Source organism: Ctenopharyngodon idella, chromosome 8, assembly GCF_019924925.1.
Source record: "Ctenopharyngodon idella isolate HZGC_01 chromosome 8, HZGC01, whole genome shotgun sequence".
Lineage (NCBI taxonomy): Eukaryota > Metazoa > Chordata > Actinopteri > Cypriniformes > Xenocyprididae > Ctenopharyngodon > Ctenopharyngodon idella.
The window spans coordinates 6,479,541-6,492,062 of record NC_067227.1 but is presented as its reverse complement, the minus strand read 5'-3'; the positions used below and the strand labels follow the sequence as shown (position 1 = coordinate 6,492,062).

At 43.6% G+C, this 12,522-nt stretch overlaps 1 protein-coding gene across 2 annotated transcripts in view; it reads right to left on the bottom strand.

Moving 5' to 3' along the window:
• mtor (mechanistic target of rapamycin kinase) overlaps window positions 1-12,522 on the bottom strand; it is a 272,554-nt gene that overhangs the window by 14,272 nt on the left and 245,760 nt on the right. For both annotated transcript variants that reach the window (XM_051903439.1, XM_051903440.1), the window contains one exon: window positions 1,820-1,885. In XM_051903439.1, coding sequence (XP_051759399.1) covers window positions 1,820-1,885 — 66 coding nt within the window. The remainder of the gene's footprint in view (window positions 1-1,819; window positions 1,886-12,522) is intronic.

Sequence of the window (12,522 nt, the reverse complement as noted above, 5' to 3'; positions counted from 1 at the left end):
ACCAAAGGGTCCTAAAATCTAGAACACACAGATGAGGCCCTGGCATAGGTGCAGAAGATCCTTAACAATCTGGAACACGCAGGCGAAGGTACCTTGAAGTGAAGGTTTGTTCTCCTGAGCTTAACCTTGTTGCGAAAACTCTGAACGTAGTGTTTGTTAATGTCTCTTTCCTCACAGGCTGGAGGCTCAGAACATGGTCGTATCTGTCGCTGCCTCACAAGCTGTAGACTCAGATCATGGGATCTGTTGTTGTCTCTCTTGATGAACCAGAGGCTCAGAATGTTACAGTGTATCTGTTACAGTCTCACCTTCACAGGCCTGAGACTCAGAACTTGGTATATCTGTTAATGTCTCATTCCTTACAGAGATAAGACCCAGAACATGTTGATCTGTTTGTCTCTCTCTCTCGAGGGGAGACTCTGAGTGTCTGCTGAAAGGGTACATTTATCCCTTTCCGATGAGGAGGAGATTGCAATTTGGCGCTTCTCCATTCCAGTGCTGTGATTGGCTGCTGGCATCAGAGGGGACACACACACACACACACACACACACACACACACACACACACACACACACACACACACACTGTGGCCCACCCTTCTTTCCCCTGTGGAACTCATTTGCATAAAGCACAAAGATGGAAGTCTTTAAAGTTTACCAATGCATTTCTCACTTTCCAAACCACCACCAGAATACCTTTGGCAATATTCTAAACAAATAGACACCAAACATGATGGAAAAAGATTAAACTGTCATGCATTCATTCATTTGTACATTAACAGCTGAATTTGTGTAAGATGTTGCAATACAAATAGCTGTCACTGAGAATACTTATTTTTCTGAATAAGTATAAAATTAATGTGTGTAGATTACATCAGTTTCAAGGTTTCCAAACATAGTTATGAATGGTTTTGGATGGGTCATTGTGGTCTCTCTTTGTTTCACCCATTGCTGCTGAGGTCCTGAGGAATTTTAATGGCAGTCACTGGCCAACCCTAGGAATTAGTCTCTAGATTGGTGAAGGGCAGAAACTGCATGTGGACCAATGAGTACTGTCACACTTTATTTAAATTACACATAAATTGTACAAACATGACTAATACTGATGAATAAACAGTATAACGTAAGGATATAAAATAGCCCCAGTCCCAAACTACATTTTATTAATGCAATAAAATTGGTATGTTGGCCACCACAGACAGTAATAAAAATGTACACAATAATACAAAGTGAAAATAAAGTGCCATTTTGGGGTTACAGAAACAAAACTTGCCATGGTAAATACACAATGCTAACATGAACCGTTAATGAAACATGGAAACTGCTCCTGATGAATAGAATGAACATCATACCTGCATGCAAATCCTTCCCAGCTAACACATGACGTACCAGTTACATGATTTATTGGTACTTTACTTTTATTTCATGACTTACTAATTGACAACGTAACGTTGTTTGCTCGTAGTTTCTCTTCGCTTTATATATGAAGTGATAAACAGTGTGCGCCGCAGCATTTGCGCATGCAATTGAAGAGTGCACGCAATGAGCACAGTATAACGTCTGACAGACAGGACAGGAAAGTTCAGTTTTCTGAGGTGAGAGACTTTTTATTTCGTAACAAGCTACGAAAATAATGTTAGAATAATGATACTGACATATAGCCTGACAACATATCATCTGACCGCAGATACTGAATTGGGACAACACATTTTTCTCAGGCACTCCGCAACCCACTTTTGGGTCGCGATCCACCAGTTGAGAAACACTGCCATAGGGGAGTTTAACCTATTATGGTAATTAGAATAGGTTCAAGACTCACCAACAGACTGTCCTGCCGTGTAGGAGTCAGTTCTGGTCCTGGAGCGCTTATTTCCTTTAGTGTTTGCTGTAGGAGAGAACAGAAACATCCAGTTGTTAGACATTTACAAACATTTGAGTGTATAAGATGGTATAAGAAAAAGTTTTTTTTTTTTAGATGTGGCTTGTCACCAAGGGACCAAGTTTTGGCTGGTTTGTTTCAGTAGTTAAGACTATTCCTGATGGTAGATGATACAGTACAGTAACTATTTTACAGTGCTTCTTATTCATGTTACATGTACTTACTATAGTAATTATGAATAATAACAAGCAACTAAGTAAAACAAACCCTAACCATATAGACATACATGATGTTAATTAATATTGCTTAGTACTTCTTTGTGTCATTACACTTGTAACAATGGCACATTAAAAAAAATTGTATTCATCCATCCATTCTTCAAACTTAATTACTAAGTACTCTACTGTAATATAATGAAATATATTGCTTGCAAAAAACAAACAAAAAACACAAAGCAACAACAACAACAAAAAGGTTACAACACTTCATTTTGGGCAACATGTGGCTCAGTGGGTAGCACTTCGAGTCCTGGCAGAGCTACCATAGCTGCGTTTCCACTGTCGGGTCAAAAGCGAACGTGCTAGTGCATGTCAGGGCCAGTTGCGTTTCCACTGTTCCATTGATCTGGCCAATGACCAGGGGTTTTTGGCCCACTGAATACCTTGGGCCAAAGAGGGCCAACTGGGGTTTGAGGAGTGGTCATAAACAAAGGCGGAGTTTATCAGAGTGAGGAAAGGGTCAACACCGCTGCTCATTTCCCATGCTTTCCCATTCATTTCATATCATAGCTAACCTTGACATTTAAAATACTTTTCAGCTCAAAACTTATATTCAAACACCAGCGAGTGTGTGAAAATAACTTCCGATTGCGATCAGATGTGGATTCTGATCACCGTATGAGGCAGTAATATATTTATATGCGATGCTCAAAACTAATTATGCTACTTATGGAAAATACCATAGACTGCTTGAAGAACTTAGACAAAGCATATAGGGTGAATTCAAATTGACTGGGACACTTTTTGCCATTGAGATGACTGAGAAAAAGTGTCCCAATCAAACTGAATTCACCCCTATGATTATAATCGTGTATTTATTTGGTTTCATGTTTCATCTGTCTCTTCCCTGTGCCGTTGTTGATACCCGACTTATGCATCCGCAAATGCTCCGGTTAACTCATATAACTTATAATTCCTATTTTCTGTCCTTGAGCTCCCTCTATTGCTCTGATCCCTCAGATCACATAATTTCTTGAAGAATTAATAGAAATGCTCATTCTCAGAAATTCCCTCTCTGCCGAAAGGTCAGGGAGTCTCCCGCATATTGATAGTGGTTCCATGACGCCTGCAAATTATAAACAATATCCCGGAAATCGAACGTGCGAGAGAGAAGCCTGTTTCTACCTGGTTGTAAGATGCATTGTTTGTGATCCCATTACAAGTGCTCAGCTAAAATGCACTGGCCATTTTCACCTGGTGTTATTATGTGTTTCAAAGGCGTCCCATGTGACTGCTTGTGTTCTGATTTTTGGCGCATGAATATTGTTGAATGAATGAACTTGTGTTACATGGCTTACACAACTTCATAATAAATATAATATAATATAATATAATATAATAATATATGTGACCCTGCACCACAAAACCAGTCATAAGGGTCAATTTTTTGAAATTGAGATTTATACATGAAAGATTTTAATTTAATTTAAAATAAATTGCATGCCATTTAGCAACAAGTCATCCAGCTTTTATTAATATTATATTCTAATCAATCTAGCTTACCGCTGTGTGCAGCAAGTGTCTCATACCAGCCACCACTTCTGAACTTTGTGAATGGTCTTCTTCAAGTCCCTTATGGCACATTCTTGTAATGTATAAGCATTTCATTTATTCTGTAATAAGGCTACACCCAATCAAAATGCTTGGAAAAGACTGCGAGTTTCCCGATGCTGATCATGAAATAAAGGGCACAGTTGGTACAAACCTGCACTTCGTCCAGGCTGTGCAGAAAAGCAAGAGAACCAGACTTGACTTTAGAGGATCTAGCAAAACACTAGAAATCTCTGAACAACAAACAGTAAGAATTGAACAAAACACAGTGGCTGCTGTCAACGCACTGCACCACAATTTCTAAAGAGAAAGAATGCATAGTGTGCAGAAAGTGAAATCACTATGCAAAATGTGTTGTTCCAGCACTAAGAAACCCATGCTGCATGTTAAACACAATGATCTTTGAAATGAAAAGTAACTCATGTCAACAACAGCCTTAACCTCACATTACGCTAAATGGTACCAAGTTCAGTGTATAGTCGAACACTCACATAGACTGTTCAAGGCTGTTGTTTCAGACAGTCTATAAAACAAGGACCGTTCAGACTGTTCATTGATGTAAAGTGTTCATGTCACATGGAAGTTAAGTAAGTTCCCTTTCGAGCATTCCTAGAACGCTTATGGGGTACGCCCCCGCGTGTCTGAAGCAATAGTTGAATCACGCCATTACTATTGGCCGGCGACAGCCTATGACGTAATACTAGCACGACCAGAAAGTATACAAGGGACGCCTAGAGAACATATCATCCTTTTTTCGTCTTCAGTGACTGTTTTGTCTGTTGCGATCTGGAGCGTGCTTCAGATAGATTAAAACTATCATGGGTGCATGCCCGGGAAGAGGCTGTTCGTGAGAGATTGGACGAACGCTATCTTTCCGGCCATACTCCTCCAGCTCCTGTGAGCTCCATTCTGAGATCGAGAAGGCATGGAAAAACCCATATTCTGCCCGTATTCATCGATATGTGCATGCAAATTATGCCAATGTTGAAGGGATATGTAAGCATGGGTATGTGGCGATGCCCCTATTGACGAGACGTTTGCGAACTATCTCGTTGGTGGTGGGGCATCAACTCTTAGGGCTCCGGCCCTGCCTACTAAGCCACTTAAGACTACTTCGCACTTAAATGGCAGGGCATACGCGGCTGCAGGTCAGGCTGGTGCTGCACTGCATACCATGGCAGTGCTTCAAGCATACCAAGCAGACCTGTTGAAAGACTTGGACCAGGGCCATGGTCTTTCCCCTGATGCGGTAGCCGAACTGCGCCGCACCACAGAGGTCTAGCGTCGCCTCTCCTCCTCTGAGGAGCGGGTCTCAGAGAAGGCGTGGTGCTAGAAAAAAGAAGCAGGACTTAAGGGAAGCAATACAAAGCAAGCACGCTGAGCGCCGCTGAGTGGGTTTTCCCTTTGAGGGTTTTCCATCACCCTCTCCTCTTCTTTTTCTTCCCCCGTACCCTTCCTTTACCTGCACGCGCTCTGACATCAGGCCTGAAGCCTGGGCCTAATGATGAGTGTGTTCCTTATCTGGAACCCCTTCTGAGGGTCCGGCTCAGAGCTTGGTAGTAAGCGCAGCCTTTCAGACTGCTAGAGTATGGCAGGCCATTTTTACATTCGGTAAAAGCTTAGCAGGTCACTTTCCTGCTAAGGGAGATATTTTATTCTGAAGTGACCTCAGCTCCCTGCGAAAGGCTATAGGGGACTTTTATTTTGTAATTTCGTTATTTTGGGGCTTCTTTCTGGGCCCTGGGTCTCTTTTTTATGAAAGGTTGATCTTGACACCCTTACTATTTGTTTCCTCTCTACTGAGAGTTAATTTTGAAGCTTTATAGTGGGTTATTTTAGAATGAATTTTATGCAGTATGGCAAGCCATTTTACAAAATAGCTGCCTCTCACTTCTGAAGTCTCTATTCACCTTCAGTAAAGTTCACGTTGTTGGTGTAGGCCACCTTCAGGCCTCCAGTGGTCCCTTCCTTAGGCTGAGTGATGCGTTTTTTATCTGAATGTCCGCTCCCTTGAGCTCCAGTCCTTCATGACCTTTAGTAATGGCTTTCTTGGCTACCTGTTTTTTGGGTAGTGGCTTTTTTGTACCACCACTCTGTTGGCCGTAGTGTTTGTCTTAGCGTCGGCCTATTTTATGGCCGTCTTGACATTCTTGAGTGTGTTGGCCCCCTCTTTGTTACATTTTGTTAGGGCCTCTGCTCCCCAGAGCTCCAGACAGAGGTACCTTTTTAGTGTTGGCCATTTCTTTTGGCCACCTTGGTTTCTTTTTATTGCTAAGCCTCTTCTCAACCGAGAGTTGGCAGGCTCAGACTGCTAGCCCGCTGAGCGCTAGCTGTTGTTTATTTATATAGTGGTTGGGCATCCAGCTTTGTTTAGTGTGCTGTCTGGATTTGAGCCTCCACTGAGCCTCAGCAAGGTCATGATTATGGGGGTCGGTCCTCCTCTTTGGGCTGTCCGTATTCCCGGCCCTAGGCAGACATTAAGCCCTGTTTCTGAATAACACAACAGCCGATGTAGGCTACTTTTGTTACAGCCTCTCCAGCTAGTGTCTCGGCTCATGTTTGCCTCCCCTCTTGTGAGGGCTGTCTCTGGCCGGGGGCTCACCTTTTGCATTAGGCTAACAATGCGAGTAGCAGGACCCGCGGCCTCCTCATTTTTGTTCAGGTTGAGCTTTTACTCCGTTGCTATTAAGGAGTTTAACAATGTGCTGAGTATGTCATTCCCTGGAGGTGTTAGGCATTTAAGCATAGCCATATGTGGTAGGCTATTTTTAGGTAGCCTCCCTGTGGTCATCCAGAGAGTTGTTAGGTTTCCTCTCGTTTTGAGAGTGTGGTAGTTTTCTCACTGCGAGTAGCTCCTTGATTTCATCAAGTTATGGGGTAGAGTTGTCGACCTCCTTGGATTCCTCCCTGTTGAGGCCACTGTTCCTCCGGAGCTAGCTGCTTAGAGTTTTCTGAGATCCTCTTGGGTCTCTCTAAAATCATTTTACTCCCAGAGCTCTATGTGCCATGCATACTTAACACCAATGCTGGTGCGGGTTAAGCGCACCATATTCTCCCCCTCTGTATGGTGAGAGGAGTTCGCTCCCTTTGAGCTCAAGCATTAGCCCCGGGCCCGTGGCTGTATTTTGGAAGTAGCAGGCCCTTCATGAGGCCTCCTCGTCATCCCTGGGCCTCCTTGAGTTTTTATCTAGGTAGAGTTAAGTTTAGCTCCCTATCTAAACTGTCCCATCTCGTTTGAGCTGTTTTATATCAGGTACTTCAGGCTTTTCTGGAACCTTCACCGTTTTTGGTGCTGTTTTTGCTCAACAGCTCTTTTGCATTAGAGCTTGGTTTTACTCATCCCGGTCGAGCTTAGTACTCCCCTCGTGTTGAGGGTCGTTTAGGACTATGCTCCCGAAGACTGGTCGGAAGGTAGAAGGACTCTTGTGAGACCTCCCTGAAGGATCAGTATTAGGCTGTTGATACTCCCTTACTCTCTGAGTTCAGTCTATAGGCTTAGGAGCTTTCTCTAAATCTCCTTCTATATACCAGCTCCTGTTTCTCCTTTGGCTTAGGTAGAGTACCCAGCCTCCAGAGTGCTCCAGACTCACTCTGTAGATCCAAGGTTGAGTAGGTCACTCCCCTCATTGAGGGTCAAGAAGCGATATGCTGAGTTCTACTCCCTGGGATGCCTGTCTCTTGTCTGCAGTGAATTGGTTTCTGCCTTTCTGCAGTCCCTCTCATTGGGCTTTCCTCTTTGAGGAAGATTGTGTAAGAGACTCTGTTTTTACAGACAGGTTGTTGGCCTGGCTAGGTCTTGGATTGGACTAGTTCGGCCTCCTCTGGTGGCTCTAGGGGTTGACTTATGTCCCCCTGAAAAGTTCCCTGAGAACAGGGAACGAGACACTGCGTCTCACTGCCATGCATCTGGGCTGCCTGCTACAGTCCCTTCACATTTACATTTACATTTAGTCTTTTAGCAGACGCTTTTCTCCAAAGCGACTTACAAATGAGAATAGTAGAAGCAATCAAATCAACATGAGTACAACAGTATGTAAGTGCTGTGTCAAGTCACAATTTCATCAGTAGAGTGCTCGTAGCAAGGTTTTTTTTTTAAAAATATATATGCAAATAGATGGAGAAAGAGAATAGAAAAAAAGAAAAGTAAAATATAAATAAAAAGTGCTAATATTACTGGGTCAAGTGTTGACGAAAAAGATATGTCTTTAGCAGTTTTTTGAAAATGGCTAAAGACTCAGGTCCAAATAGGTCATTCCACCAACCAGGAACAGACCAGGAGAAGGTCCGTGAGAGTGATTTTGTGCCCCTTTGGGATGGCACCACAAGACGCCGCTCACTTGCAGAACGCAAGCTTCTGGAGGGCGCATAAGTCTGAAGTAGTGAGTTTAGGTATAGTGGTGCAGAGCCAGTGGATGTTCTGTAGGCAAACATTAGAGCCTCGAATTGGATATGCGCAGCTATAGGCAGAAAATGCAAACTGATGAAGAGAGGTGTGACATGCGCTCTCTTCAGTTCGTTAAAGAACAGTCTTGCTGCAGCATTCTGGATCAGTTGTAGAGGCTTGACAGTGCATGCTGGAAGGCATGCCAAGAGAGCATTACAATAGTCCAGTCTGGATAAAACAAGAGCTTGGACAAGAATTTGTGTGGAATGCTCCGGGTCTAATCTTCCTAATGTTGTACAGGGCAAATCTGCAGGACCGGGACGTTGTAGCAATATGACCTGTGAAGCTTAAACAATCATCCATCACCACTCCAAGGTTCCTGGCCATCCTGGAAGGAGTTATGGTTGATGACCCAAGTTAAATGGAAAGGTTATGATGAAGTGTTGGGTTGGCACCGACCACAAGCAGTTCCGTTTTTGCAAGGTTGAGTTGAAGGTGGTGGTCCTTCATCCAGGCAGAAATGGCTGTCAGGCAGGCTGCGATGCGACCAGCAACCGTCGGATCATCTAGTTTGAATGAGAGGTAGAGTTGTGTGTCATCAGCGTAACAGTGATAGGAAAAACCATGTTCCTGAATGACAGATCCTAGTGAAGACATGTAGATGGAGAAGAGAAGTGGTCCAAGCACTGAGCCCTGAGGTACCCCAGTAGCAAGATGATGCCTCACCTCTCCAAGATATCCTGAAGGACCTAACTGAGAGGTAAGACTCGAACCACTGGAGTGCGGTTCCTGAGATGCCCTTCGACATGAGGGTTGACAGGAGGATCTGGTGGTTAACTGTGTCGAAAGCAGCAAACAGATCCAGCAAGATGAGTACCGATGATTTTGAAGTTGCTCGTGCCAGTCTCAGGGCTTCAGTAACTGAGAGCAGGGCAGTCTTAGTTGAGTGGCCACTCTTGAAGCCAGACTGGTTTTTGTCAAGGAGGCGGTTCTGTGTGAGATATGTAGACATTTGGTTGAACACAACTCTCTCAAGTGTCTTCGCAATGAATGGAAGAAGGGATACCGGTCTACAGTTTTCTAAAAGTGCTGGATTCAGAGTGGGCTTTTTAAGCAGTGGTGTAATCCTAGCCTGCTTAAAAGCTGTGGGAAATGTACCAGTGTGAAGAGAAGAATTGATAATGTGAGTGAGTGCAGGTACAATTGAGGAGGAGATAGCCTGAAGAAGATGAGTGGGAATAGGGTCGAGCGGACAGGTAGTAGGGTGATTGCAAAGGATGAGTTTGGAAACATCTGCCTCAGAGAGGCAGCCATAGAGAAGGAGGGGAGAATTTGTGTGTTTTCCATTAAGATGTTATTGTCAGTATGTGGTGTGGAGAATTGGCCCCTGTTATTTTATGTGTGAAGAATGTGGCAAAGTCATCAGCTGTAAGAGCTGATGTGGGAGGGAGGGGAGGAGGGCAAAGAAGAGAAGAGAAAGTTTTGAAAAGTGTGCAGGAATCAGTAGAATTGTTAATTTTATTGTGATAGTATGTGGTTTTAGCATTGGAGACATTTGTAGAGAAAGAAGAAAGGAGTGACTGATAGAAGCTAAGATCAGTAGGATCTTTAGATTTGCGCCACTTCCTCTCTGCAGCCCTTAGTCTAGACTGATGCTCATGGAGAACATTGGATAGCCAGGAGGCAGAGGGGGTGGGGCGGGCTGGTGCAAAGAGTGTCAGTAGCATTGTTAGTGTCCAATGATGAGAACTGATTAGGGGGAGGAAGTGTGGATGAGACCAAAGAGGATAGGTGGGAGGGTGAGAGCGAGCGTAGGTTTCGCCTAAAAGTAACATGTGTTGAGTTAGGGGTCAGGTTGAGATTAAAAGTGATGAGGAAATGGTCTGAGGTGTGTAGTGGAGTAACCAGTGTATCATCAGTGGAGCAGCAGTGTGTGTAGATGAGGTCCAATTGGTTACCTGATTTGTGGGTAGCTGTAGTAGAGACTCACTTGAGATCAAATGAGGCAAGCAGAGTGTGGAAGTCAGTAGCCTGAGGTTTGTCTAGATGGATGTTGAAATCTCCAAGTACTAGCAGAGGAGTACCATCCTCAGGGAAGGGTGAGAGTAACACATCTAACTCCTCCAAGAAGTTACCTAGCTGACCTGGGGGACGATAAAGCACTACAACATGGATTTTAGCAGGGTAGGTGATGGTAATTGCATGTGATTCAAATGAGCTATTGTCACAGAGAGCTAGTAAAGGACTGAACTTCCATTTATTGGACAAAAGCAGACCAGTACCACAACCCCTCCTAATCTGGCGTGGGGTGTGAGAGAAAGTGAAATTAGAGGAGAGGGCTGCCGGTGTGGCAGTGTCCTCTGGTTTGATCCATGTCTCAGTCAGAGCCATGAGATGGAGACCTGAATGAGTAGCAATAGATGTAATGAAGTCTGCTTTGTTTACAGCAGATTGACAATTCCAGAGACCAATAGAAATTGAAAGTAATGTACTAGATGACATGGGTAAAATACGCAGGTTGTTATGATTGCACTGCCTCCAACGTGTGGCCTGTGATTTATGAGTGATAGTAATAGTGGGAATTTGGAAGCACATATCTAAAACAGGTCGCAAGATAGACAGACAAGAACAAATGGTATAAAAGAGGAAGGAAAGAAGGAAAAGATAAAAAGCTTCAGATGAAAAGCGGATGACATGTTCTCTAGGCGCCCCTTATATACTTTCTGGTCACGCTAGTATTATGTCGCTGGCCAATAGGATTGGCGTGATTCGACTATTGCTTCAGACACCTGTCACACAGGGGCGTTCCCCATAAGCGTTCTAGGACGCAGCGTCTCGTTCCCTGTTCTCAGGGAACCAGGGTTACAGTTGTAACCCGAGACGTTCTCTGGGATTAACGTATACTAATATTTGTTATCATAAACTAAAGTCCCTGCTGTGTATTATAGAGTACTTTGTTTGAATTGTATTAAAATATAATAGTGTTTGCTAAATAAAAAAGGAGTGATGTAATGTATAAGCATTTCATTTATTCCATGATGACACAAGTATCCATTGTATCCATGTCTACTGGTATCTTTACAGATGGCTGTACAAACATGCATGTGAGAGTGTTTAACATCGACAGCGACATTACAGTTCTGTCTAGCTTCAATTTTACCAGTCCATTGTCTGTGAGTGACTTAATTACAAAAGCTAGTTCTTCTACCTGTCAATTAGACCTTCTTAGCCTGTTTATCTGTAATCTTCACCCATTGCTTACCCAAGAAACTGCTCCATTTGATCTGGATCTTCCCTCAACTACTAAAAACTACTCAATCACATTATTCGCTGTCATAGTCTAAACTACCCTGTTATGATGATGACCTTCGCATTTACATATCTGCTTCTTCTACAGGAATGCCTCACCCTGTTTGAATGGATTTAGACAAAAGCAAAATGACGGGACACAAGTAGTAGACAATCACTCGTAGAGCACTTAAATTGGATGGCATACCTTTCTCTACAGTTCGAAGAACATAAGACACATTTGGCAGAAGCCGCTACGCTCCCAACTGAGCTGAGAGAGGTGTGAGGAGTTTCACGGCTGAAGCCTGCGGATGATGCGGATGGCTTTGACCACTTAAGGCCCATTAAGATGATACTGGTCGCCTGGCAGTGTGTATATCAGAGGTCTCCAGTCAGAGTGTGAGAATCACAACCCAACCTGTTTTAACCACAGTGTTATAATCACATGGACTAAGGCAAAACTCCAATGCTCCAAAGTGGAAACTGTGCGGACCACAAGCAATACATTTGCCGTTCATAATGCACAGTTTGACTGTTGTCGTCCGAAATGCAGAACACAGAGGACAGGAGAATGTGCAATTTGGTGTAGTGTAGCTGTAGTGAACAACAGATGTGATGGCACCAGAGCTTCACAACAGGCATTCTTTTGTCCCACTTTGATTAATACAAAAGACTTTGATAAGACTCTCAATGACAACTAAATGACTATTGTAATCAGGACTGCCAAAGGTGGAGGACAGGAAAGATGACATCAACGGCCTATTGATCAAAGGCTAATCTCATCACGAGTTGCCTTTGTTCACCTCAGCCCTCCATGTCTGAGTTCAAGGTGTAAATGACCATGGACTCCTAGGGCTGCCAAACCGGTTCTGGCTAGAGCACAGCAAGAACAAAGAAATGCTCAGAAAGAAAGGCATTTTCTAAACATATTGGCTTGAAATCACCAACAATGGACAGGAATACTGTAAGGAACATGTCCTATATGTCCTTTTACTCATCCAGGAAAGTGTGACTGTGTATTTTGGGACAATACAACAAGTTTCACAGGATGAAAGGTGGGCGTGTTAAGGGACGAACACCTGGAATGCTGTGACCCAATCACATCACCACATCAGGAAAGGTGGGGATTAATAATCCCCTCC